The sequence below is a fragment of the Scardinius erythrophthalmus genome (genome assembly GCF_964197995.2).
Source record: "Scardinius erythrophthalmus genome assembly, chromosome: 23".
In the NCBI taxonomy this organism is placed as follows: domain Eukaryota; kingdom Metazoa; phylum Chordata; class Actinopteri; order Cypriniformes; family Leuciscidae; genus Scardinius; species Scardinius erythrophthalmus.
Window position 1 is genome coordinate 29,463,983 of NC_138243.1, and position 23,606 is coordinate 29,487,588.

The 23,606-nt window shown below is 40.5% G+C and overlaps 1 protein-coding gene across 5 annotated transcripts; it reads left to right on the forward strand.

The window, feature by feature from the left end:
* Positions 1-2,141: 2,141 nt before the first annotated feature.
* mn1a (meningioma 1a) lies at positions 2,142-23,310 on the forward strand. Of its 5 annotated transcripts, none has more exons than XM_081354577.1 (4): positions 2,142-2,715; positions 2,960-6,100; positions 13,823-13,882; positions 14,924-16,242. In XM_081354577.1, the coding sequence occupies exons 2-3, from the start codon at positions 3,001-3,003 to the stop codon at positions 13,831-13,833; spliced, it is 3,111 nt and encodes a 1,036-aa protein (XP_081210703.1). In that variant the 5' UTR covers positions 2,142-2,715; positions 2,960-3,000; the 3' UTR covers positions 13,834-13,882; positions 14,924-16,242. The 5 variants fall into 5 exon arrangements, with proteins under 5 accessions (XP_081210703.1, XP_081210700.1, XP_081210702.1 ...); XM_081354574.1 differs by lacking the exon at positions 14,924-16,242 and adding an exon at positions 20,309-23,310 and having other exon boundaries at positions 2,149-2,715; positions 3,021-6,100; XM_081354576.1 differs by lacking the exon at positions 14,924-16,242 and adding an exon at positions 18,644-18,678 and having other exon boundaries at positions 2,149-2,715; positions 3,021-6,100.
* The last annotated feature ends 296 nt before the right edge of the window (positions 23,311-23,606 follow it).

Sequence of the window (23,606 nt, forward strand, 5' to 3'; positions counted from 1 at the left end):
CGAGTTTTCTTTACACTGTGCTGTTGCGTGCTTTAATGAATGTCTTGTCTTTAATGAGAAACCTTGACGTATCAGGTCATTTTAAAACTGCTTTTTAGGCCAGGAAAACCATGGAATGTTTTTATGTACTGATAAATATTTATTAGGCTTAAATATCCAGTAACATTAGTTAATGAATTTTAACCCTTAAATCTCCTCTTTGATCACCAAAATTACATATTTAAATGTTTTTTCATTCATGCCTTAATATATCTTGAATGTAACTCGACACCCTTGTCTCATTTAGTATTCGCGGTTTTATGATTATGCAAATGAGCCCCGCCTCCACTCACTCACTCAGCTCAGAGATCCACTGGTTGACGATCACACGTTGATCTGATTGGTTACAAGGTAGTTTGTGACGTCAGAAACACCAGCGATTTCAAAGCGTGTTTTTGAGACTGTCTTTGGTTCACTGCAGTTTTAAGGAGGAAATACTCAGCAATGCTGTCGACTTATGAATTTACACATGGTTTGTCTTAAAGCAGAATAAAAACACCACATATACACATAAACAACACTAAACGCTTGATTTGCACCACAGCAGGACTTTAATTAACAAGCACTGCATTTATTACAGTATTCATCTTTGTTAACGTTAGTTAATAAAAATAACTGTTCATTGTTTGTCAAGTGAAGTCAGTTAACTAATGTTAACAGAAAACAACTATGTATTAGTAAATGTTTAAATTAACGTTAAAGGGATAGTTCACCCAAAAATTAAAATTATCATCATTTACTCTCCCTCAAATGGTTCCAAACCAAAAGAAGATATTTTGAAGAATACGGGGAACCAAAGAGTTATTAATGACTCCCATAGACATTCTTCAAAATGTTTTCTTTTGTGTTCAACAGAAGAAAGAAATTCATACGGATTCGGGAACAACTTGAAGGTGAGTAAATGATGACAATTTTCATTTTTGGGCGAACTATCCCTTTAACTAAGATTCATAAATGCTTTAGAGGTATTTCTCATTGTTATTTCATGTTAACTAATGTAGTTTATTTAATTAATCTTATTGTAAGTTTCCAAATATCCAAACCCAGTCCTAATCGTTAGTATAAAGGTGTTGGGAGGTGTTTATGTGCTCACTGAAATCCAATGGGATTTTTCCTAGTTTTCATCTGTGTTAGTGCCTGACAGCAGCACTAGATGGCACTGTTCCTCTTCGTCAAAGAAACGGGTAATGATTTCTTATGGAGGCCAGAGGGACCTACAAAACACGTCTCATAGCTCTCCATTTACTATCCCTCTATTAGTTTAATTCCTTCAGTCATACCTATCAATAAATGGCCACTTATATTTCACCATTAAACCTTTTAGTAGCCTAATGGTCGTGGTTTGTGAGACACCAGTCTAATTCGTAGCATAAGGTTTTTATTTCTACAATTTCTTAATTACTGTGCATTAAAAAGCTTTTGTTGTTAAGATAAATAATTTGACCCATGCTGCAGCAATGAGTCTAAAAATACATCACAATCACCGGTTACTTGCAGGAAATTAACCCACATTCATTATCTCTGGCTGCCATTCGTCACCGCTTGAAAATGAAGCCTGTTTCATGCATCTGCTAATTTACTAATTAACTCATGCATATTTACTACATTATCTGTGCATAAAGGAATATGGCTATTTGAAGGATTTGGGAATGACTGAATATTTACGCTGAAGCATTTTAAATTATGAAAAATGTAAATAAGAGATTTAGACATTTTGCTTAGGTTTCATATTTTTCTTTACATGTTTTTATTATATGTAGATTTGTGGGTAGAAAAATGAATCCCAGTGTAATTAAAAACAATCTATAGATACTGTTCTATGTACAGAATTAATATAGCTAGCCTATTTCTAGTTTTGATATTTTTATCAGCTGTTATTGATACATATACCTAGAAATGTTGATATCCATTTGTGAAAGACGTTTAAGACCTAGAAGTGTTGTTTCTTATTAAGCTATTATATTTTATTAATGCGTTATACATCTCTTTTAAGCGTCCTTAAGTAAAGCCCCACCCCTTGTGCGTCAAGCCCCGCCCTGGTGCACGAAGCCCCGCCCCCTGCGCATGTGTGCCTGTGTCGGCATTGGTGAGGAATCAGCTCTGGAACAGATGAGGGAATGTCAAACTTGTTGCCGATGCCCGCGGCTCAACACATCCGACACAAGGATAAATGAGAAAATCTTCCTGGAGCCAGAACTATTTAATGGAAAAGCGCGTACAGTACGGACAATATTAAAGAAAATGCCGATTAATTTTTGTGCTAAATGCATTTCATACTGTGGCAACAAAAGGGATCCTGGGCTCTCCAGTTTATAAACGCGCGCTCACCCACAGCGGCGCATTGGCTCTCCTCGCTGGACTGAACGCACGCGTGAAGTTTTCCTCAGAGAACCGCCGATTTAATGCATTCATTTACTCCTTTTGAATGCATGTAAGTGTTTTTAATATAGAATATATCGTCGGGATCGCGCGCACTGCATTGGAGATGTGAACGTGGGACATGTGCTACGCGCGCTGGTTTGCACTCCTCTGGATATGTGTTGAACGACTTGGGGACGTTACGCATCGAATAATGATGTAAACGAGGAGTTTTATTAAGATGCACGTTTTCCAGGATCGTTGCATTAAGGATATCCATAGAGGACTTCGCGTTTTTATGCTTGTGCTGGATTTGAGGTACTTCCAATTGTCATCCGATCTCATACTTTCGCATCATTTAATATTTATCAAAATGCACATGCATGTGAAACGAAAACTTTATATTATTTTTAACGATTAATTGTTGTTGAAATTATATAATTATTTGGATTATTAAATGAGCTCTTAACGTGTGCTCCTGAGAGGTCAAATATTCTTTGAAAGTACAAAAAAAAAAAAAGGATTTGTTTGATTTAATTTTATCTCTTTTTTTGATTTGCAGTGACAAACAAACAAAAGGAATTTAATCCCTGTAGACTGAAAATGAACTCTAATTATAACAGTGCCGGATTTCATATGAAAGGGCCGTCGGTAGCTGTGGAGCCGATGATGGGTCCCCTAAATGAATCCCCTATGCAGGGACTCAACTTTGTCTCAAATAGAGACCAGTATGGATTCCAGACTCATGGCCATGGGGATATGCTCACGATGGGAGTTCAGCCACAACATCAACTCCACATGCAAGGACCGTTCAACCATCAAGCTCCTAACCACGAGCAGCATTCACATCTGTATCAGGACAGTGTCCCCTCTTGCCTGCATGGGGACAGACACATGGCTTTCAACAGCAGCAACGCAGGTCACCCGCATATGTTTGAAGGAGGATTCAGTCAGCAGCTCGCAGAGGCGCAGTCGCGAGAATGCATTTCACAGCAACAGCATCAACAGAGAATGGCGGCCATGCCTGAGTTTCAACCACACGGCCATCCGAACGCTAACAATGCGGTTCCAGCTCCTTGTCTTCCACTAGACCAGTCACCGAACCGCGCCGCGTCGTTCCACGGCCTGCCGTCCTCGTCCCCCGAAACCCACAGACTTGAACATTACAGGCTTTTCCCACAGGGCAGGATGGCGGGATCCGAGCACTGTTTTCCCTGTGATCCTCTGACGGGGAATTTTGATATGACAGGATTCTCCACCCCGGATAATTCAGAGCACAAACTGCCCTATTGTGAAACGGGGAACCAAGTGGCAGGGGGTCCCTTTTCCACTTGCAACAGAACTGGTTCCCGAGGGCCAATGATGGGCGGCTCGAAAGTCGACCAGCAGCTACCTCAGCAAAACGTGTTTTCGGACCGATTCGGGAACAGAGGGAAAATTGATCCAGGGGTTAACGCTAGGCACCACCTCATGGCGCAGCAAAGACCCGGACCGGTTGCCAGGCAGAATCCTAGTTCCCCTGCACTTCCACGGTTTTATCACACGCCGGACTATGTCGCGAACAACGCGGACGTTCAAAGCGGTGGCCCGATGGTTCACGTTCAGCACGGCCACCTGGATCGGCCCATCCACAGACTGAATAACCACAACATGCATCCCTTTGGGGAGCCGGTGTTTGATGTCCCCCAACTAGCCCCGCAACCCCCACACCACCCTCACCTCAGCTCACTGCCTTATTTAAATATGGCGAAAAGGCCACGGTTTGATCTCCCAAATGGCTCTGCTGGAGAGAGTTGCAGCCCCCTAAGCAACAGCTTACATAATCGGCCCAATCTTGAGAGCCACCTCTCCCCCTCAGCTTTCCCCTCTCCCATGGGGGACTTCACATCTCATGTGACGGATGGCTTTCCATCAGGCCCCCTACCTTTGAGCTCCGGCCCTCAGCAGCAGCAGCAACAACAGCAACGCCGGCAAAACGCAGCGATGATTATCAAACAAATGGCATCGAGAAGCCAGCAACAGAGAATGAGGCAACCCGACCTGCAACAGTTAAGTCTCCACGGGGACGTCACATCAAACGGCATGGTCTGCCGAGGCCCTCTGGGTAGTGTGTCTCAGTCCAATTTCGAGAAGAAGCATGCAAATTTTCATGGAAACTTTGACAGCCCCCACCTACCTCAAGAAAACTCATGGTTTCCCGAGCCACAACAGCATTGTAGAGAAACAAACACGCATGCCTTGGAGCAGGCGGAGAACGGACACAATATTATTTTTAGACAAGGCATCACAAGCATGGACATGCAGTCTTTGAATTCTCCCGGAGCGCATCATCCATTCGAGAATAATGTCAGCAATCCTCTGCAGATGCAGTCTCCTGATGAGAGCAACATGCAGTCGGACAGGAGGCCGGCTGAATTCGGAGGAATGGCGATGAGAAGGCAACACAGTTTCCCTCCTGGAGGGCCGAGTCAACAGGGAGCCCCCCAGAGCAATCCTCCGGGATTTAGCTCCTCTCCAGGGAACTATCCCGCCCATCCCGAGTACCTCTCCAGCCAGCACCTGTCAGTCAATAAGCTTGGGGCCCTCTCTTTGGGGAATTTGAACAAAGCCAGTACAAAAGACAGTGTGTTTGGCCAAAGCTGTCTGGCAGCTCTTTCCACGGCCTGCCAGAATATGATCGCCAGCCTTGGGGCCCCAAACCTCAATGTGACTTTTAATAAGAAAAGTCAAAATGAGGCCAAACGCAAAGCAGGTCAGGTTGAGCAGGACATAAATAGCAGTGGCAGTGGCGGCCCAGGGGCAGAGTATTTCCAGAGCAATGCTTCTCAGAATAGTCAAACGCCTTGCTCTGGGAATAACAACAACAATACGACGACAGGTCAAAGTGGTACGGGCCAGATGGCCAAAAGGGAAGCGAGCACCCTCTCCCCGAACGACAACATGGAGTCTGGGTGTGAGGGGAAAATGGCAACAGGCAAGGGGAGAGGGAAGAAGAGGCGAGACAGTGGGCACATCAGTCCTGGAAACTTCTCTCCTCCGTGCGGCGCTGGAAACCCCGTCGTGAGCCCGAGTCAGCAGGGTTCGGCTTTGGGCATCGGCTTGGAGAGCCGAGGGAAGACCCCGGAGAGGTCGCTGGTCTCCCCTTCTTTCGGGAAACCCGACCTCGCCACCTCGATGGACAGTGGAATTCAAAGCGTCGGCAAATCGGATGGCGTTTCACCGTGCATGGATTATTTAGACGAAGCGAGCCCGAACTACAGCACCGAGGACCCGAGGCCTTGCAGAGCGGGCGTGAAGTGTAACTCTGAAAACAGGGCGGGTTACAGCGACGCCCCGTGCATGGATCAGGTGCGGACGCCGCTGAGCAACACGGGCCAGGACGAGGTTCATCCTCTGGAGATTTTGCAGGCTCAGATCCAGTTGCAAAGGCAGCAGTTCAGCATCTCCGAGGACCAGCCGATGGGAGGGAAAGCGGGGAAAAAGGCCGAGTGCCAGGCCGGTCTGAACGGGGAGTGCGCCCTGGCCACGTCTAGCCCGGCCGCAGGCAAGGGCTCAGTGAATACCATTGACCTTGACTCTCTCATGACAGAGCAACATGCCACCTGGTATGTCCCTGGAAACAAGGCTCTGATAGAGGACCCCAGTAATGAAAAGTGCCTGGGATTCTGGGATCGAGCACGGGGCCAGAGTGACAACAAAGAAGGTAAACTTCATTGACTTGCAGTGAGAGCTTGATGAATTGGTGTTTTTATGGACTGTTGAGTTTACTTTGATGGCTTAATGGTTGAATAATGAACAACCCAAGGTAGCTTAACCTCAGGCACAGGGACCCATTTACAACTAATCTGTCACCCAGAAGTGAGCTTTAATTAGCACACTTTAAAACACTCAGTCTTCAGCTGACAGAAAACAGGAAGCAAAATAATAATTAACTCACTGACAGCAGAGAAAGTTTGTTGGGCTCTGCAAATTTGCAATACAAATTGCAATTTTATTATAAATGTCATATAAATATATATGTGTGTGTGTGAAATTAGTAGCACTAGCAGGAGAAACCACTGCTATTACTTTTATAGCAATAGTGATTAATAGTAGTATTAACATTCCTGCATTATTAAGCATTTTTACACAAGACATGCAAGTGACTACAGTAACCCTACATTTTAGGAGTTTAACATTATGTAAACCAACTGTTTTGACTCTTGCACAGACAGGATCTTTAATTAAGATTTTACTAAGAGTGAAGTGCATTCAGATCTGAACTTTTTGTGTTTTAAACTGAAAACATTCAGTAAGGAGCAGTTTTATTCTGTAAACGGTGAAAATATGTCTCCAGTGTTTAATATGTTCCTGGGTAGCGTAAGTGTTTTTACCCCTAGGCTTTCTTATGAAATTATTTACTAGAAACTTTACACGGCTGTTCAGATGTATTGTCAACGGTGTAAAATATCAGTCAAGAGCATCGTAGTTCACGCAGCTCCAGTTCCCTGAATTTCTCGCTGAATGCCACAGCAAAGACATGGGTGTTATTGCCTTATTTTGGAAACAAACATTGTCTAAGGAGGTTTAGTGCAGCCAAGTTTGCGATTAATTTGACTACAGGCACGTTAGAGCTCGCAGTGGCGTTATTAACCCTTGAGACCTGATAACAAACGTGGTGTGTGAGAGTTAGACGCATGCATCGGGCGCAAGGCCAAGATTCAATGTGTTTTTAACTCCAAATTCTCCTTTCTGTCACTTCATGCTTCTTGATTGGTCCCGTCGCTCCTGTAATTGCGCGCCATCAGATATGTCATAATCAGACGTGTGGCATCATATTCATGAGGGGATGTGTTTGATTTTCTGGAGGGTCGACATTATTTTCTTTTTACAGGAATATCTCGAGCGCTTGTAACTTAAAACTTCCAAAAGCTTTGACACAGCCAGTTGCACAGTATTCCCTTCATAACAAACACACCAGAGACCACGAATCTGGTTTATGCATTTATCTCTATTTCCATCTTTTGCACGGGGTATTGAGTTTTGGTTTATTATTTTTTTTCAGAAAGGCAGTAGCCTTTTCTCTGTGCACATTTGACTTTTTGCAGCAGTTTTGATCACTTTAGCTGTTTGTATTTTGTTATATGCTTTTTATTTTTATTTTATATTTGTGTGTGTGTGTGTGTGTGTATATATATATGAAGAGTTCAGATGCAAAAGTGCCATCTGAAATTTTCTTCTAGAATGATCATTTTTATCAAGCTCGTATATTTAAGTTCAGTAATTTCACTTAAATGGCAATGAAAATTACCTATTAATTGACATTTAAGTGAAATTACTGAACGTAAATATACAAGCTTCATAAAAATGATCATTCTAGAAGAAAATTTCAGATGGCACTTAGAGGCTTTTGCATCTGAACTCTTCATATATATATATATATATATATATATATACACACACCTTTTTGTATTTTTTTTTTTATTCCATCATTACCAGCTAAATGAAGATATTTTATCATTTAAAAACTGCAATAATTTCAGGAGCGTGATCTTGACCAAATCTAGACCAGATGTAAGTTGCAAAAAAAAAAGCATGCTATCAGAATGCAGTCCGATCAAAAAGTCATAGCTATCTCCAACTCTGAGCGGTTTTTTTTTTTTTTTTCTCACTATTTTGCCTAATAAATGGAGAAGGTTGTCAGATGCTGTCGGATATTCTGACAGCTTTGTGGCTCTGAGAATAAACACTAAAAGGCCAGAACAGACAGAAAACAAAGGAGAAGATGCAATGGTCTCCTGGGAGAACGACTCAGAACAACACTCCAGAAACACAGGTATAGGGATGCGTTTTGTGAGGAAGGGACGTCAGTGATGTGAGGAGAAAAGAGGGCTTGATATCTGTGTGCAAAATATGAGCAAACAGTGTACACTCCAAACGCTGTGTAACTTGCAGGTCCTTTGCAAAAAATACGCTTTGAACATTTCCCCTGTTTGTCAGGAAAGCTAGATATCTCAGTGGCTCTGTAAAAAACACATTTGTAAGCAGTGTGCAAGTTGCATATCCTAAAATAACCATCCATAGCTTTGAACGTTTTCTCTCATCTATCATAAGTACTCAGTTGTTTTCATCTGTTGTAATTGTGGTCGTCATTTGCATACAGTACGGGCTGTTTCTAATTAAATTCATTCAGCTAATATCTCCCGTTTGCATGATCGATAGCAATGTGAGCGTTGCATGTGCAGATGCACACCTTTCTGTGGGAGTGTTTGTTTGCCGAGCAGAATTAATTAGTGTCTTCTCGTGTCCGTGTGATACACTGCATTTTTCCGTGAGGAATGTCAGGGCGAAAACGAGAAGAAGAAAAAACATGGTCTTGTCTTGGCATGTATTGAATTCCGCTTTAGCATTTTGTCAAGGGACAGGCCTGTATCGTCAGACGCATCTCTTTGATTTGTGCATCATCTCTCCATGCTAAACATTAAGGAGAAGTTGACCTAAAAATATAATAATTCTCTCACTGTTTACTCACCAGCCCTGTGTGATGATTAGCTTACACTTTATTTTAAGCTGTCTGTGTTACAGTGTAATTATACATTTGAGTAGTGAGTAATAATAATTGGTAACACTTTATTTTACAGTGTCCTTACCATAGTAATAACAGTAAATTATGCATAATTACATGCAACTAACCCTCAACCAAACCCTAACCCTATAGTAAGTACATAGGTGCTTAATATTACTCAGTACTTAAATATATAATTACACTGTAACAGTGACACCTTAAAATAAAGTGTAACTTAATATCATTATTATTATGTGAAGCACAAAAGGAGACATTTGGAAGAATGTCCAAGCTGCTATTTTCCATAAAATCAAATGCATGGTGATTTATTTATTTTAAATAACGCCAATCTACGACATAAAAGTGCTATAATCTATCACTGAAAATTCCCATCAAAACTCTACATTTGAATATTTTATCACCCAGCTGTAATGCATCTAAAATGTTTTTAAGATATTATAAACATTAACATCACGATTTTCTGTAAAGCTGCTCTGAAACGGATTTATCGGATTTATTGAGGCAAAAGACTGAACTGAACCTTAATCTAAACCCTAATGATATTTGAATAAAGGGTAAAGATGGCAATCTTTCTTAAGCCAGACTTTATTTTGGCCTCTACTGTATGCTGTGTTTTCGAAACGATATACAAATACTTTTAATTTCTAGTCAACGTTTTTGTAATTTAACGCAATAATGTCGCAGGGGAAGATTTGTGTGTTTAAAGTTTATTTGCACAGCACTTTTCACAACTCGATTTGTTTCAAAGCAGCTTTACAGAACATGCTTGTTTCAGTGTTACAATTAAAATAAGTTTAAATGACTTGTGGTTAGGGTTGGGTACCGAGACCCGGTTCCAATAGGGAACCGGTTCCGACGTAAACGGTAGTAACCAGACCGAATAAGAACGAAACTTTCGGTGCCTGATTTCGGTGCCTGACGTTTTTTTACCGCCCCCTATAAAACATCTCGCGGCACGAATGATCCAATAATAAAACATCTCCAGTAAACCAGCAGAGCGAGCATTAATTTAGTTCGTTTGTTAAATAAGAGGCGATCTAGCGCTGAAATGCGTTTTTTAAATCAAGTGATCAAAGTGCTCGTTGCCGCTGCGATCAGTGGCGCGGATACAGTGTTTTCTCTTGTGGCGCGCGCACACCGCACTGTCACTCGGACGCGCGCTTCGTTGCGGAGATCGATCTATTTATGAGGCGCCGTCTATATGATTATGTGCGCGGAGAGTTTGTGTGTGTGTGTGTGTGTGTGTGCTCGCGTCTCAGATGAGTATGCGCGGAGAGTTCCGCGCGTCTCGTGTGTGTGTGTAGAGTTTGCGTGTTTGTGCGTGAGCGACTTTAGATGTGATGTTGAGCATTTCATATTAGTTTGAGCATTCAGCAGTATACATGTATGACTACTTAGTAGGCCTATATGTGTATGCAAGGGTTTCATATGTGCGTGAATGAAGTTTGATTTAAAGGGATACTCCACTTTAAAATGAAAATTCTGTCATCATATACTCACCCTCATGTTGTTTCAATTCTTTATGAATTTCTTTCTTCTGCTGAACAGAAAGGAAGATATTTAGAATAATATCAGTAACCAGACAGTTTCTGGTCTCATTTACTTCCATAGTATTTTTTTTTCCTAGTAGCCTATGGAAGTCAATGAGACCAGAAACTGTCTGGTTACTGACATTCTTCTAAATATCTTCCTTCCTGTTCAGCAGAAGAAAGAAATTCATACAGGTTTGAAACAACATGAGGGTGAGTATATGATGACAGAATTTTCATTTTAAAGTGGAGTATCCCTTTAAGCCCTAGACGACGCCTATCTATTCATTCTGGTGAAATCACAAAATATATTGGACACAAAGTGTCCCTGCTTGATATACAACCACTGATGAGCATAATCGTAAAAAATAAAAAAATAAACTACGAATGCGGATTAGAACCCAAAACCTCTGACACGCCTGACTAAAGTTCAAGTTCAGCTGCCAGTGTTCCTCTTCGGATAAGTCAAGTATTTTAATGCCAACTGCAAATCTTGCATATCAAGTATGAAGTATATCAATATCAAGTATATTTATATGAGGCTATACTGTGTGTGTTAAATATTTCTGCTCAGTGTCAGATATTTCTCTGTTTTGTAAAAGTCATAATATTAGAAGACAAAATTTTGATGTTAACTCAAGTGTTTTCGGCTACATCAGTAGCCTTTTAAACGGCACAATTTTTCATTTAATCAGAAATCAGAAAATCACTCTCTCACACACACACACACACACACACACACACACACACACACACACACACACACACACACACACACACACACACTCAGGTATTATTTTTTTGATAAAGTGTGTGCGGTTTAGTTTTGTTAAGTACCGTTTCAAGAACCGTTTAAGCACCGGAACCGTTTGAAAAATACCGAGTAGGTACTGGTATCGGATAAAACCCAACCGATACCCAACCCTACTTGTGGTGAGCAAAAATTGTAATTTTTGTGTTTAAAAACCCCCAAAAGTGCTTTAAAAGCCCAGAACCGTTACGGCTAGATCATCCCTCAAGCCCAGAGCCAAGATGCGGATTTTCCGTGTCACCTCATATGTTGTTGTACTCATACGTGTCTCGAAGATCATTAATGTTTCTTCTTAGCCACCCCACCCACAGAAACATAAAGCAACAAGTTTCTCCCCCCTCGTTCGTACGTGAGCAGAGCCTGCCTGTGAACGGCGTATGGAGCAGAAGGGTGTTGCTTTTCCATGCGTAGGCTTTAGTGCATGTGTTTCTCTGGCCAAGAGAACCCGTCTAAGAGCCAGACAGAGCAGTCAGCCATCCAGACAGACTGGGCCCCACAGCTGGCCCTCGTTCCCAGTCCTTCCCCTCTTCCAGATTCAGGCCCGGCGCTCATGAAGGCGATCCCTGTCCACGGGTGAGGGGGGGAATCGGCCCCGGGGCTCTGATGTGAAACTCCTTTAGTGCTCTGGGCCCTCGAAAACTGTGAAAAGCTCTTTCATATCCCTTGGCCGGGGTCCCGCGCTCTCTTTAGAATATTTTAGAATAATTTCATTCTAATTTGTCAATGGAAATTCAAACCATATAACAGCATATAAAAACAGGTTCTAGAGGGACTAGTTTATGTAAAAGAGCGCGCCGGTGCCAAGCTATTTCCACGCTCTTGTGTGGGGAGGAACCCACTGCGTTCCCCCGCAGTTCTGCTGGCTGCCGTTGAGAGACCCGCGATATAAGCGCTTAACAATGATATGGACACAATCCTGGCGTTTGAGTAATGAAGTCTGCACTGTCGGGATGATTTGCAGGAAGATGAGAACAGTTCTGGCGGAAATTAACGGTTACGTGCGTAAAAGAGAGTTTGAAGAGTATCCTGGCTGCTCTTTTCCATATGAAGTGAACTGTGAATAAAAAGTGGCCAAAAGGGATATTGAAAAATTGTTCTTTTCCATCAAATTATGAGGAAATATGAGGGAAGAACGAGACCCTGAACTTGGTTGAGGTAATTATCTGAAAAAAAAAAAAATTATCTGGCAAACTACAGCTACAAAAGGAATGCATAGAAAAACCAAAAGCTCACATTGACTATAACATGATCAATTCATATTTTGTTGGTTCTCGCTTGTTTTTGCACGTGTTCATAATTTCTTGTTTGGCCAAAAAGTGTCACGCAATTTGTCCTTTGAGTTATATAAGAAATAAAACAATCGACAACTACGCAATATGCTTACAAGAAAATCTGGTCACACTTTAGTTTTGGGTCCAATTCTCACTGTTAACTAGTTGCTTATTATCGTGCATATTATCGTGGATATTGTCTGTTTATTAGTACTTATAAAGCACTTATTAATGCCTTATTAAGCATGATCATATTCTACATCCCTTAATCCACCCAATCCTTAAACTTAACTACCTTACTAACTATAATAAGAAGTAATTAGGAGTTTATTGAGGCAAAAGCTGTTGTTAATAGTTGGTTAACAGTGAGAACTGGATTGGACTCTAATGTAAAGTGACCGAACATTTGTAATAATATTTGAATAAAGGGTAAAGATGGCATTTTTCACAATTTTCAAGTCACATCAGTGTGTTTAAGTCACATTTTATTATTACATAAAAATAATTATGGACTCTATTTTGGCCACTACTGTATAAAATAAATTGCCTTGTTGAGATAGAGAAAAAAAATAAGTCACATATTATTATTACATTCAGAACTGATGTGAAATACCAGAAAATTAAATGTTTTCAAACATTATAAACACTATAAACTTGTATTTTGGTTCCCTTCAATCCACAACAAATCCTTTAAGTTTAACAGAATTCACAACAAACAGGGATGAAAAATAAATGGTTACACTTTATTTTAAGGTGACATACAATAGTAATAACAGTAAATTATGCATAATTACAAGTAACTAACCCTAAACCAAACCTTAAGTACATAGTTAATGAATATTACTCAGTACTTATTTGAGGAAGTACAATGTAACTATGTCATCTTAAAATAAAGTGTAACCAAATATAATCAAGCAAATTTCATTCTAAACCAAGTTATTTAAAGCGAAACTGTGGGAAATGTGCATTTCTGATAAGCTTGTGCTGATGTGCGTACAGATGTGCAGTTTGCACATGTTATGCTATGCTTGACATTAATTAATCATTAATCGCTCTGGAATGCAAGTCACAGACTTGTATAAAATGAAATATAGTGTGCAAATCATTTTAGAGCTTTCATCATATGGAAAAGACTGGCTAGGATATGAGAGACGACAGAATTTAAGTCACTGAAATGTGTCAACCTTGCATATGTGTAATTCTAAACATTTGTGAATTCTAAACATTTTTCCCTTGTATCTCCTCACAGGACATGGGTAGGAGCGCTCCTCTGATGGCTCTCCTTAGCGTATTACTGAAGAAAAAAAAGGTAAGACAATCAAATCTATCAGATATAAGTGTTTTTAAAAAAAGAATTGATGACTTTTAACATGAGCTCTCGAGGTTAAGCGATGTTTGCTGGTGTGATTTCATATTCATGAGCAAAAATTAGTGTGTTTACTAGCCAAATTCTCTGTGAAGAACTAAGAGAGCAATCCACCAATCAGAGAACGCACTGTTACCATGGAAACAGAATTTGCTCCAAAAAAGCTCATCAGTCGCCGCCCACTCCCATGAAGCATTGCGGATGATGTAATCGAGTCCGCCTCTTCACACTCTAAAACTACTTATATATCGGAATATTTTGCAATAAACATAAAATATAATGATTTTAAACCTACTGATTATGATATATTTACAAATACATATGTTGTGCATAATACATTTTATAATAATGTTACTTAAGAGATACTATTATAGTTTCTATTAATAATTTGAGTTCGTTTTATTTAAATATTTTCTATTTTAGTTGAAGTTTTATGTTTTCGTCATTTTTATCTATTTAGTTTTTATTTCAGTTTTAATTTTATTTTGGTACATCAAGGTAAACTAAATGATTATTATATTTTAAGTAAACAAAAATGTTTTAATATATATATATATACTTTTTTGTCTTGTTTTTGGTAGGCAATAACCCTGATATGATTATAAAATATTTAGTTTTATACTAATAATAAATAATTTAAGTCAATAGCTTTATATTGCACCAATGTTTTCATAATTCGCAGTGCATTATGGGATATGTAATTGCGTTAAATCAGCGTTTGTAATATCATGGTTCATCTCAGATCTTGTTGATTTGCTTCAAGGCTTAAACTCTTAATTTTATTATTAAATGAGAAAACGACCTCAGGAACGAAGGCCGCTTCACGATCTGCACCGACTCGCTTAATTTCCACGGAACGATCCGCAGACGCGGTGCCATCTGTCTCCCGCCGCTCGAGCGCCGGCTCCCGTCGATATTCCCGCGAGCCGTCGGCGGCGACTCCATGGCGACGGGATGATTGACATGTGTCGCGTCTCTCCACAGGTGCTGCTCGATCTCGCGGTGAGGGTGGGGGTGGGACCTGGAGGAAACCACCCGCGGTGTCCGGAAAACCTCGGGACGCGGGGATGGGGGTGGGATGAGGGGCCCCTGCTGTTCCTCTCACTTCCAGATGCGACTTAAACTCATCCAGAACAACTCCAACCACTTTGGGACCTCGCTGGCTGCTTTCCGTAACTGTAAGGATGATGGTGATGGCTGGCTTGGTGTTTTCCAGCAGTAATTGGATACTTTTTTTTTTTTTTTTACTAGCCCCAGAGAAGCCGCAAAGCTCTCCGGGTGTCCGTAGAGCAAGTCTTCGGGCCAACAAAACCTCTGTAGATTGACTGGAGAGAGGAGAGACAATGGGATACAGGAAATACACAAGCACACCAGACTGGAATTTTGGACAGCGAGGCTCAATTGCTTTTAGTGTATTTTTATCTTCTAAATCCGTTTTTTTTTTTTTGCTGGGATTACCTCTTTTTTTTTTTAAGACTTGCAAGTGAGGGTTTAACTAGTTAGTACAAGAGCGTGCCGCTCTCTCTATAAATATTTATTATCCCTGTTTGTTCAACAAAGCTCCTTTACTGGTGTCCAACGGAGAGCATCTTTTTCGGTTACGTTATGATTTCGAACTCCTCGGAATTCCCAGTAAAGACAGAATTCCGTCACACGAGTTCTAAAGCTTCCCGTTCTCCGAGGTCTCCAGCACAGTCTCCATGTGTCTGTGGTGGGTCAACCTTTTGACTTTAAAAGGCCAGTGGGGGTTCTGTCCTCTCCCTACTGTTTTTGGAAATTTGATATTCACCCTGAGAACATCCCTTTGTGACCTGCCTGGCCGGCATCGGAATGCCATTGTTTCAAGTCGAAACTCTCCTTTGCTTGGGTTTTCCCTCTTTACCAAGCCTCCATTGAGACCCTGAGCTTCCCTCTGCCTTTAAACCAACTGATGGTGAATATGTTTAGTCGGAATTGGCAGGCTATTCAAGCGAGGACAATGGTTGAAGACAAAAGACTTTCCTTTTAAGAAAATGGGTTTTCTTCTGGAGAGAAAAAGGTCTTTAACCAATTTTTTGGTCTTCGACACCTCTCTGTTTCCTTGTTCTACCTCCTTTCTCCGTTTTTTTTTTTTCTTTCATTATTGTGATATACACGAAGCTTAAAGTGAAGTTATTTGTGCCCGCAGAGTTTTTTTTTTTTGTAAATAACCTGTATATTATGAATCACTTATTAACAATAAATATGTTGTAAATTATGCCTTTTCCTCCGAATGTTCTGTTCTGAAACCTCAGCTGTCATCTCATTAAATATTTTCCTATGAATTGTGGCGTTCTTCCCGTGAGAGAAGCTAAATTAGCACGCTCAGTCTGTAGCGAGGGCTACCGCTTCAAGGTCCTAAATTGTTTTAAGCGCTTTCTGTATGATTAGATCCATTTTTGTTTGATTAAGGGGGCACCGGGTTCGAGATATGCCTGAGAAATGCCTTCTTTATGTTTACCCTGAACTAATCTTAAACAGTGGGAAAATAGTTTCAACCGGGAGCGAGAGAGAGAGAGAGAGAGAGAGAGAGAGAGAGAGAGAGAGAGAGAGAGAGAGAGAGAGAGAGAGAGAGAGAGAGAGAGAGAGAGAGAGAGAGAGGAGTCAAACGAGGAGACTGTTTGTGAAATGCTCGGCTACAAATCTCCAGTGGTTTGGACGGGCTTGGAGACTGCTGAAGTCTCTGGAGTATTGATCGTGATTACTCCGGTATTCTTTACGTAAATCATTGCTTATTGATAGTGGAACTCGTTCAAGGATGTGAAGTGAAATTTTGAGCATACAGTGCAATAGTTATCGTGTTTGCAAATCAAATATGGGCCGTTTCCAAACCTCACGTTTCCTAGAAGAATGTATAATGTGCATGTGTACGCACACAACATGTGATGATTACACTGAGAAGATGTTATAGTTCACTGTTCCTCAACTGGGTTTGTTTTAAGGACACATATTAAACAGAAACACAATATTGAAATGCAGTAATATTACCATGTACTGCACAGGCCCCAGACGAATATGCAAAATTATCAGTATGGAATAAACAACTTTGTAAATGCATAAACATCAGCAGAAATGTGAGCTGCCAGCCGAATACTTGAAACAAACACCGGACACTGTGTTGGCTGTATTGAGTAACATGACCAAAAAAATGTGTGTGTGTATAAGTAAATATATATATATATGGATGTCACACTTTAGTTTAGGGTCCAATTCTCACTATTCACCACTTTTTCCTCAGTAAACTCCTAATTACTGCTTATTAATAGTTAGTAAGGTAGTTGTTAAGTTTAGGTATTGGGTGGATTAATGGATGTAGAATATGGTCTTGCAGAATAAGGCATTAATATGTGTTTTATAAGTACTAATAAACTGGACCATAAACTAAAGTGTTACCATATTGCATGCATGAAAGATTAAATGATCGTTTAGATGGTGTTTTTTCTCTCTTTTACAAGTTGATAATACTCATTTTATTAGCCTAACTATGCATCATTATATAATTAGTTGCCGTTTGCTGTTAATAATCAGACCTGCAACAGATTTTTTTGTTGCACTTTATTTTACAGTACATGTACTTACAGTGTACTTAAGAAAGTACTAGGTAATATAAGCAGGGGTTTAGGGGTAGATTCAGGTTTAGTACCTAGCTATAACCCAGTTATTGTAATTGCTATATGTACATGCGGAACAGGACTGTAAAATAAATTGCAACCAAAAAAAAATAATCTTTTTTTGGGGGGGTTGTACCCCACCAGTTGTAAGTTAGTCATTTGATTTTCAAACTAGAGATATGAGAATGGCACATAAATGCAACAAAAACTCATGCATGAAACCAGATAAATGCTACGTTTCAGTTGCGATGTCACAGTGTTGTATCATCAGTCGTGTGTTTTGTGCCCTTTACACGTCTTTGATATTTGCGTCTCTGTTCCAGCGCGAGGAGTCAATACCGCTGCGATCCTGATTCCCAAGTGTGACGCACCGTCTCAGAGACGGAATCTCTAACAGGAAACGCAGTCTGAAAAATGTCCTAGTGCAGTTAGGCCGAAGGTGCATTTTCTTTGGCTGGCGCCAGACATTCTTGCTCTTGTTTTTCCAATTTACTGGAGCTACAGTGAGACAGTTTTCCCATTTGGAGATGACTGCAAACCTCTGCTTTTACAATTGTTGATTATCATTATGAGAGCTGCTTTTACTACAAACTCATTTGGTTGCGGCGTTGCATCAGTCATCGACAGCATGAAAAAAAAGTTTGTCGATTTAAAGCACAGACAAGACGAGTTTATAAGCGCTTAAATTAGATCTGCACATTTTAAGAGTTGGGTTCGATCGATCTCTCTGCGTTTTAATTAATCCGCCCTCCTGATGTCATTACGTCTCACTTAAGCTTATTAAAAACTGATTTGATTTGTCCAGCATCCAACATTAAGCCGTTTGGCTCTTCCAGGCAAGATAGCGCTCGCGCTCGCGCTCTTCAAACCCACGACGCATGTTTGTTTAAGACGCCAATCGTTTTGCCGTTCCCCAGCGTGTGTGTTGGCCGGAGCTCGACCACATGGTTTAGTCCTCACATACATGTTAATATGCAACACAAGTGGCTCTAAAATTGCAGGCCTTTGAGAGCTTTGACAGTCTGTGCATTCATTCAGTCCCAAAGCAGGTTTTCCTATTCATCTCCCCTCACAGAGGAACACCATGGTGGGGCTGCTGGAGAACGGGAGAGAAAGTGGAGGAGGAGGAGGAGGAGGAGGAGGAGAAGGAGGGGTATCTAAGCCCAGCTTGGCTTCAAGAATGGGATTCAGCAATTGGTGTGCAAATGGCAGTGTCTCCCACAGTCCAGCGATCCCCAAGGAGCCCAACAGTGGAGGGCCACTGGCTTGGGTCTCTTGTCTGTCCTCTGAATTTTTCATAGGTCAGCCTTCACAATGCACACTTAAATAGCTGGGCAGAGCCGATGGAAATCAGCATAGAGAGAGAAAGAGGGGGAAAATCCACCCCCCACCCCTTGAACAATGGGAATAAACAAAGATTTTGCTATCTTTTTAAAGAGAGCTCATCCAAAAGCAAGCTGCCTGAAAAGAGAGAGACGTTTCTTCTTCAGGAGAGCATGAGGAAAGGGGGATGGAGAGGATCTCTTGTGCTTGGGAATGCTTCGCAATCTTTATAATTTTTTTCTTTCGGTCCCCGTTAGGGTGGACGCGTACCCGGGTCGTCTGAAACTTCCTTTTGTTTGCGCTCTATGGGCCGAGGAACCCGGTGGCATTGGCCGCTTCAGGCTGCTTGGATTCACTTAACGCTTCTATTATCTCTAATGGTTTTGGATGGGTTGTAAAGACTTCCATGTGCCTTATCTGGCCGTGCGGTGGGAGGGAGACCGCAAGACTTAATTGACTGATTGTTGTATAGAGCCTTCATTGAGAAAGTAAAAGCGCTAAATGTCATTGAAGACATTTACTAACATTTGCATTTGCATTAAATATGTGCATGCGAAGTGTGCCGCTGATTTATTTGGCAGGTCGTAGATCATTCTGACCAGCGGCCCTGCGCTGGTTTTGCTTCAGGATCCTGGTTTTAAATTGGATATCAAGTTGTGACTCAATATGAGAACCAAATTATTTATGGTGAAATGCTTTCTTTGAAAAAAAAAATGCAAGCACGTCAATACCTGGAGTTCTCTAACCGTTAGCGTTCCCATTCATCAGCTCGGCTGGTGCACATTGTTTTAGTCAATCACCTAAGCCGTAAATGTCATGTGACTAATTACCTTGCGTTTATTACGTCCTGACAGTGCTGATTGACTGATGGCACCTTCATTAAGCGACTATTCTGAGCTGAGACGTCAGTTTCACACTTTTAAGAGCCCCCAAAAAACAACCAGGAACTGGTAAAACATCTGCTATGATGACATGCTTACATTTACATGTATGCATTCTGGCATGTACTGTTATCCAGGTATGCATTTTATAAGTTGCACATACATTTAGCAGATGTTTTTATCCAAAGGGCCTTATATTGCATTGCATTGCAGTCCCTGAAAGCTGAATCTATTGTTTGAACTATACTATATATATGCATTTTTATTGTTTTATTATTATTATCTTACAATATGTTGCTTGCAAAACATTTAGCCAGAATGCACTCCTGTCATTTTGGATAAATGCATAAATATGTAATATAATGATGTTTGCATCGCAGTGTTCATCCTCATTTGGATGTAATTTGGATGTAATCGTTTAAGCCTAATTGTATATGCATTTGGCGGATGCTTGTATATCAAAAGCTACTTACACTACTTTTTCTGCATTATTCGCGTTGAACACCGTTTCACTCTTTGTGACCCTTTCCAAACAGACCTGCGAGGCATTTTTGGGTCGCGACCCACCAGTTGAGGACCGCTCATGATCCAGACCATATGGATATGGATTTGGTGGACCCCCTTCCCCCCACGAGCTTGACTTGTGGCTCTTGGTCGGTTGCCGTACGTATGACTCAACATGGCTTGGGATTCAGGGGTGGAAACATCAATACAGCTTTTTCTTTTCGCCTCTTTTCTCTCTTTTTCACTCCCTTTCCCTCCAATTCCTCAAAGCCCCCCACCTTTAGCTGCTGGCTGACCTCTCCCTGTCTCCGAGAGAAGGCCTCAGCGTGTCAGGAGCTGGGGGTCTGTGATGGACTGAAGAAAGCAGCTGTGCTGACGGCCCACTGAGCGTCCACCCCCCCCCCCCCCCCCCCCCCCCGTCACACCGAGCGAAGGCCTCCTGCCGTCTTCTTCTGCCAGGCAGCTGCGAACTCCTCGCTGTAACCCGAGACTCATTCAGCTCCCTGAGCTTTGATTAGTGCAGGAAAACTCAGCTCCTTTTGGACCAAATCTGCGCTATCAATGCCTCAACACCTCAGACTTGTAGTTGATACCTTTAGTTAGGGGGGGAACATATAAAATGGCTCAAAATTCATTACGGTATACCTGTGATTGTGTATCGGTTGAACTTGTTTAAGTGCATTGCTCTGATACTGAACAGCCTCTTATTGTACGCCAGGTTAAAATTGTAAGCCTGGTCACTTAAATACCTAACTCTAATAGTAATTAAGTTACTACAAACCACTCAAACAGCCAGCATTTTGTCTAATGAATGTCTAATGATGTTTATATTAGTTACACTTTACAATATGTTCCATTTGTTAACTTTAGTTTGCATGATTTAACAATGAACAATACTTCTAAAGCATTTATTAATCTGCTAGCAATGAACAGTTGTACTTTAATGACAAAGATTAATAACACTTTAGTTTTGGGTCCAATTCTCACTACGAACTAGTTGCTTATTAGTATGCATATTACTGGTATATATTGTCTGTTTATTAGTACTTATAAAACACATTTTAATGCCTTATTCTGCATGACCATATTTTACATCCCTTTATCCACCTAATACATAAACTTAACAACTACATTATAACTATTAATAAGCAGTAATTAGGAGTTTATTGAGGAAAAAGTGGTAAATAGTGAGAATTGGACTCTAAACTAAAGTGTGACCAAAACAGTTAATAAAAATCTATTGCTTGGTAAGTTAATTAGTGAGTGTTGCATGAACTAATGTTAACTAATTTGACCTTATTTTTACCAAAAATAAGTCTGGTCACAATGATAAGCACCAACCCTAATCCAATAGTAATTAAGTTACTACAAACCATTAAACACCATCATCAGCCTGCATTTAGACTAATGAACTATATGTGAATAATGAATTTTAGTTAATTTGGTGACACTTTACAATAAATATAATTAACCACATTAGTTACGTGAACTAACAAGGATTTGTAAAGCATTTAATAATCTCGGTTAATGTAAATTTCATGATGCATTACTTAAATCAAAAGTTGTATCTGTTAATTATTTAATGGACATGAGATAATAATTAACACTTAACAACAAAGATGAATCAGTACTGGGAGACATGTATTGTTCATTGTTAGTTAATGCATTATTTAGTAAGAAATAAGAAATGTATTTAATGAACACTGCTATTGCCGCTGTTAGCATTAAGATACTGGATTCTATGCGGTGCAATGAGTTTTACCACAGTTAAAAGGCGTGATCTCATTGTTTTAGTGTTTAGCCTATTGCTTCGGTAAGGGTGAAATGCACAATAACTGTCCATAACAGGCTTGTTTCGACAGGTGTGTGTTGAATTCTAGCAGTGCTGCAACTTCCCTTTTACTTTCAGACTCCGTTTTTAAGGATAAATGCAAAAGTCGACGTCTCTACTCACTCGTTTATGTTTATGACTCTGAAGTCTCTGGCTGATTGAAACTCGTAGCCAGCGCTACAAAGAGATCCAGCGAAATGCAAACAGTCCATTTGCCTGGCTCTCAGATAAACCCCAGCAGAGAGGTGCTTGATGATTAATTAATCAGTGAACTGGCAGTCTTGACTGAATAATTCATCCCGTGCCCTGTCTGTAATTTCTGCATCTCCATATTAGATTCCGGATCTAACGGGAAGCGGCGAGGTTACCTGCTCCGTGGCCCCTGTCATTCACATGCCTAATGAGATGACAGACTCAAAAGTATCTGATTCACTTTCTAAAATAATTAACCCAAACCTTTACAAATTGGCTCAGCTGACGCAATGCCTGACACAACAAACGTGCACGCATGGTGAAAACGCTCTTAATTACTACTAATTATCCATCTCAGATAATTAATGGCTACCCCGCTGGGTCACTCATTAGAGTCTGTGCGTTTCGCATTGACTCAAGGCTTTACATTACAATAGAGTGGCTTTCTAGGTCCACGCCGGGCCGCTGTCGAAGCTTTACTCTACTAGTTGACTTTCGGCAGGTAGGTTACCTGATAAGGAGGCTGGAGACAGAGACCTGAGGCTGAAACGTTAGCCGTTACGGAGTGAGAAAGCCAATCCGCTGCTGGGGGGAAGCGAGTGGCACGAGGCGGATCAGATCAAAGGAAATGATATTGGGACATGCATGGGTTTAAACCACCTGACATGCACGGGTTATTCATATGCCAGTTCTAAACTGTTGCATCTTCCCTGCAGGAAAAAAATAAAATATAAAAAAGCTGGTGAGGCTGGTCAGGCATCCATCATGGTCTTTTGTGGTAAAGGTGGTCGACCACAGAAGTCTTGTTAGTTAAGCTAATTAAGAATCCTGGTGAGGTCACCAGCACTGCTGAGTTTAAGAAAAATAATTATAAAATGCATGTTTGCTATATGCAAAATTAATTTGATATATAATGCTATAATTAAAGAAAAAAATGCTTAATGCATTAAAATGTGTATATATATATATATATATATATACTAAAAAAAATGTAATTATTTTATTTTCGCTATACCATTCAAAAGTTTGGAGTCAGTACGATTTTCTTATTATTTGAAAGAAATTAATACTTTATTCAGCAAGGATGTATTGAATTGATCAAAAGTGACAGTAAAGACATTTGTAATGTTACAAAAGTTTTCCATTTCAAATAAATTATGTTCTTTTGAACTTTTCCATTCATCGAAGATTTATTTTTATTTATTTATTTTATTTTATTTTATTTGGCGGGGGGGGGGGATTTATCACGGTTTCCCCTGAAATATGACGCAGCACAACTGTTTTCAACATTGATAATCATAAATGTT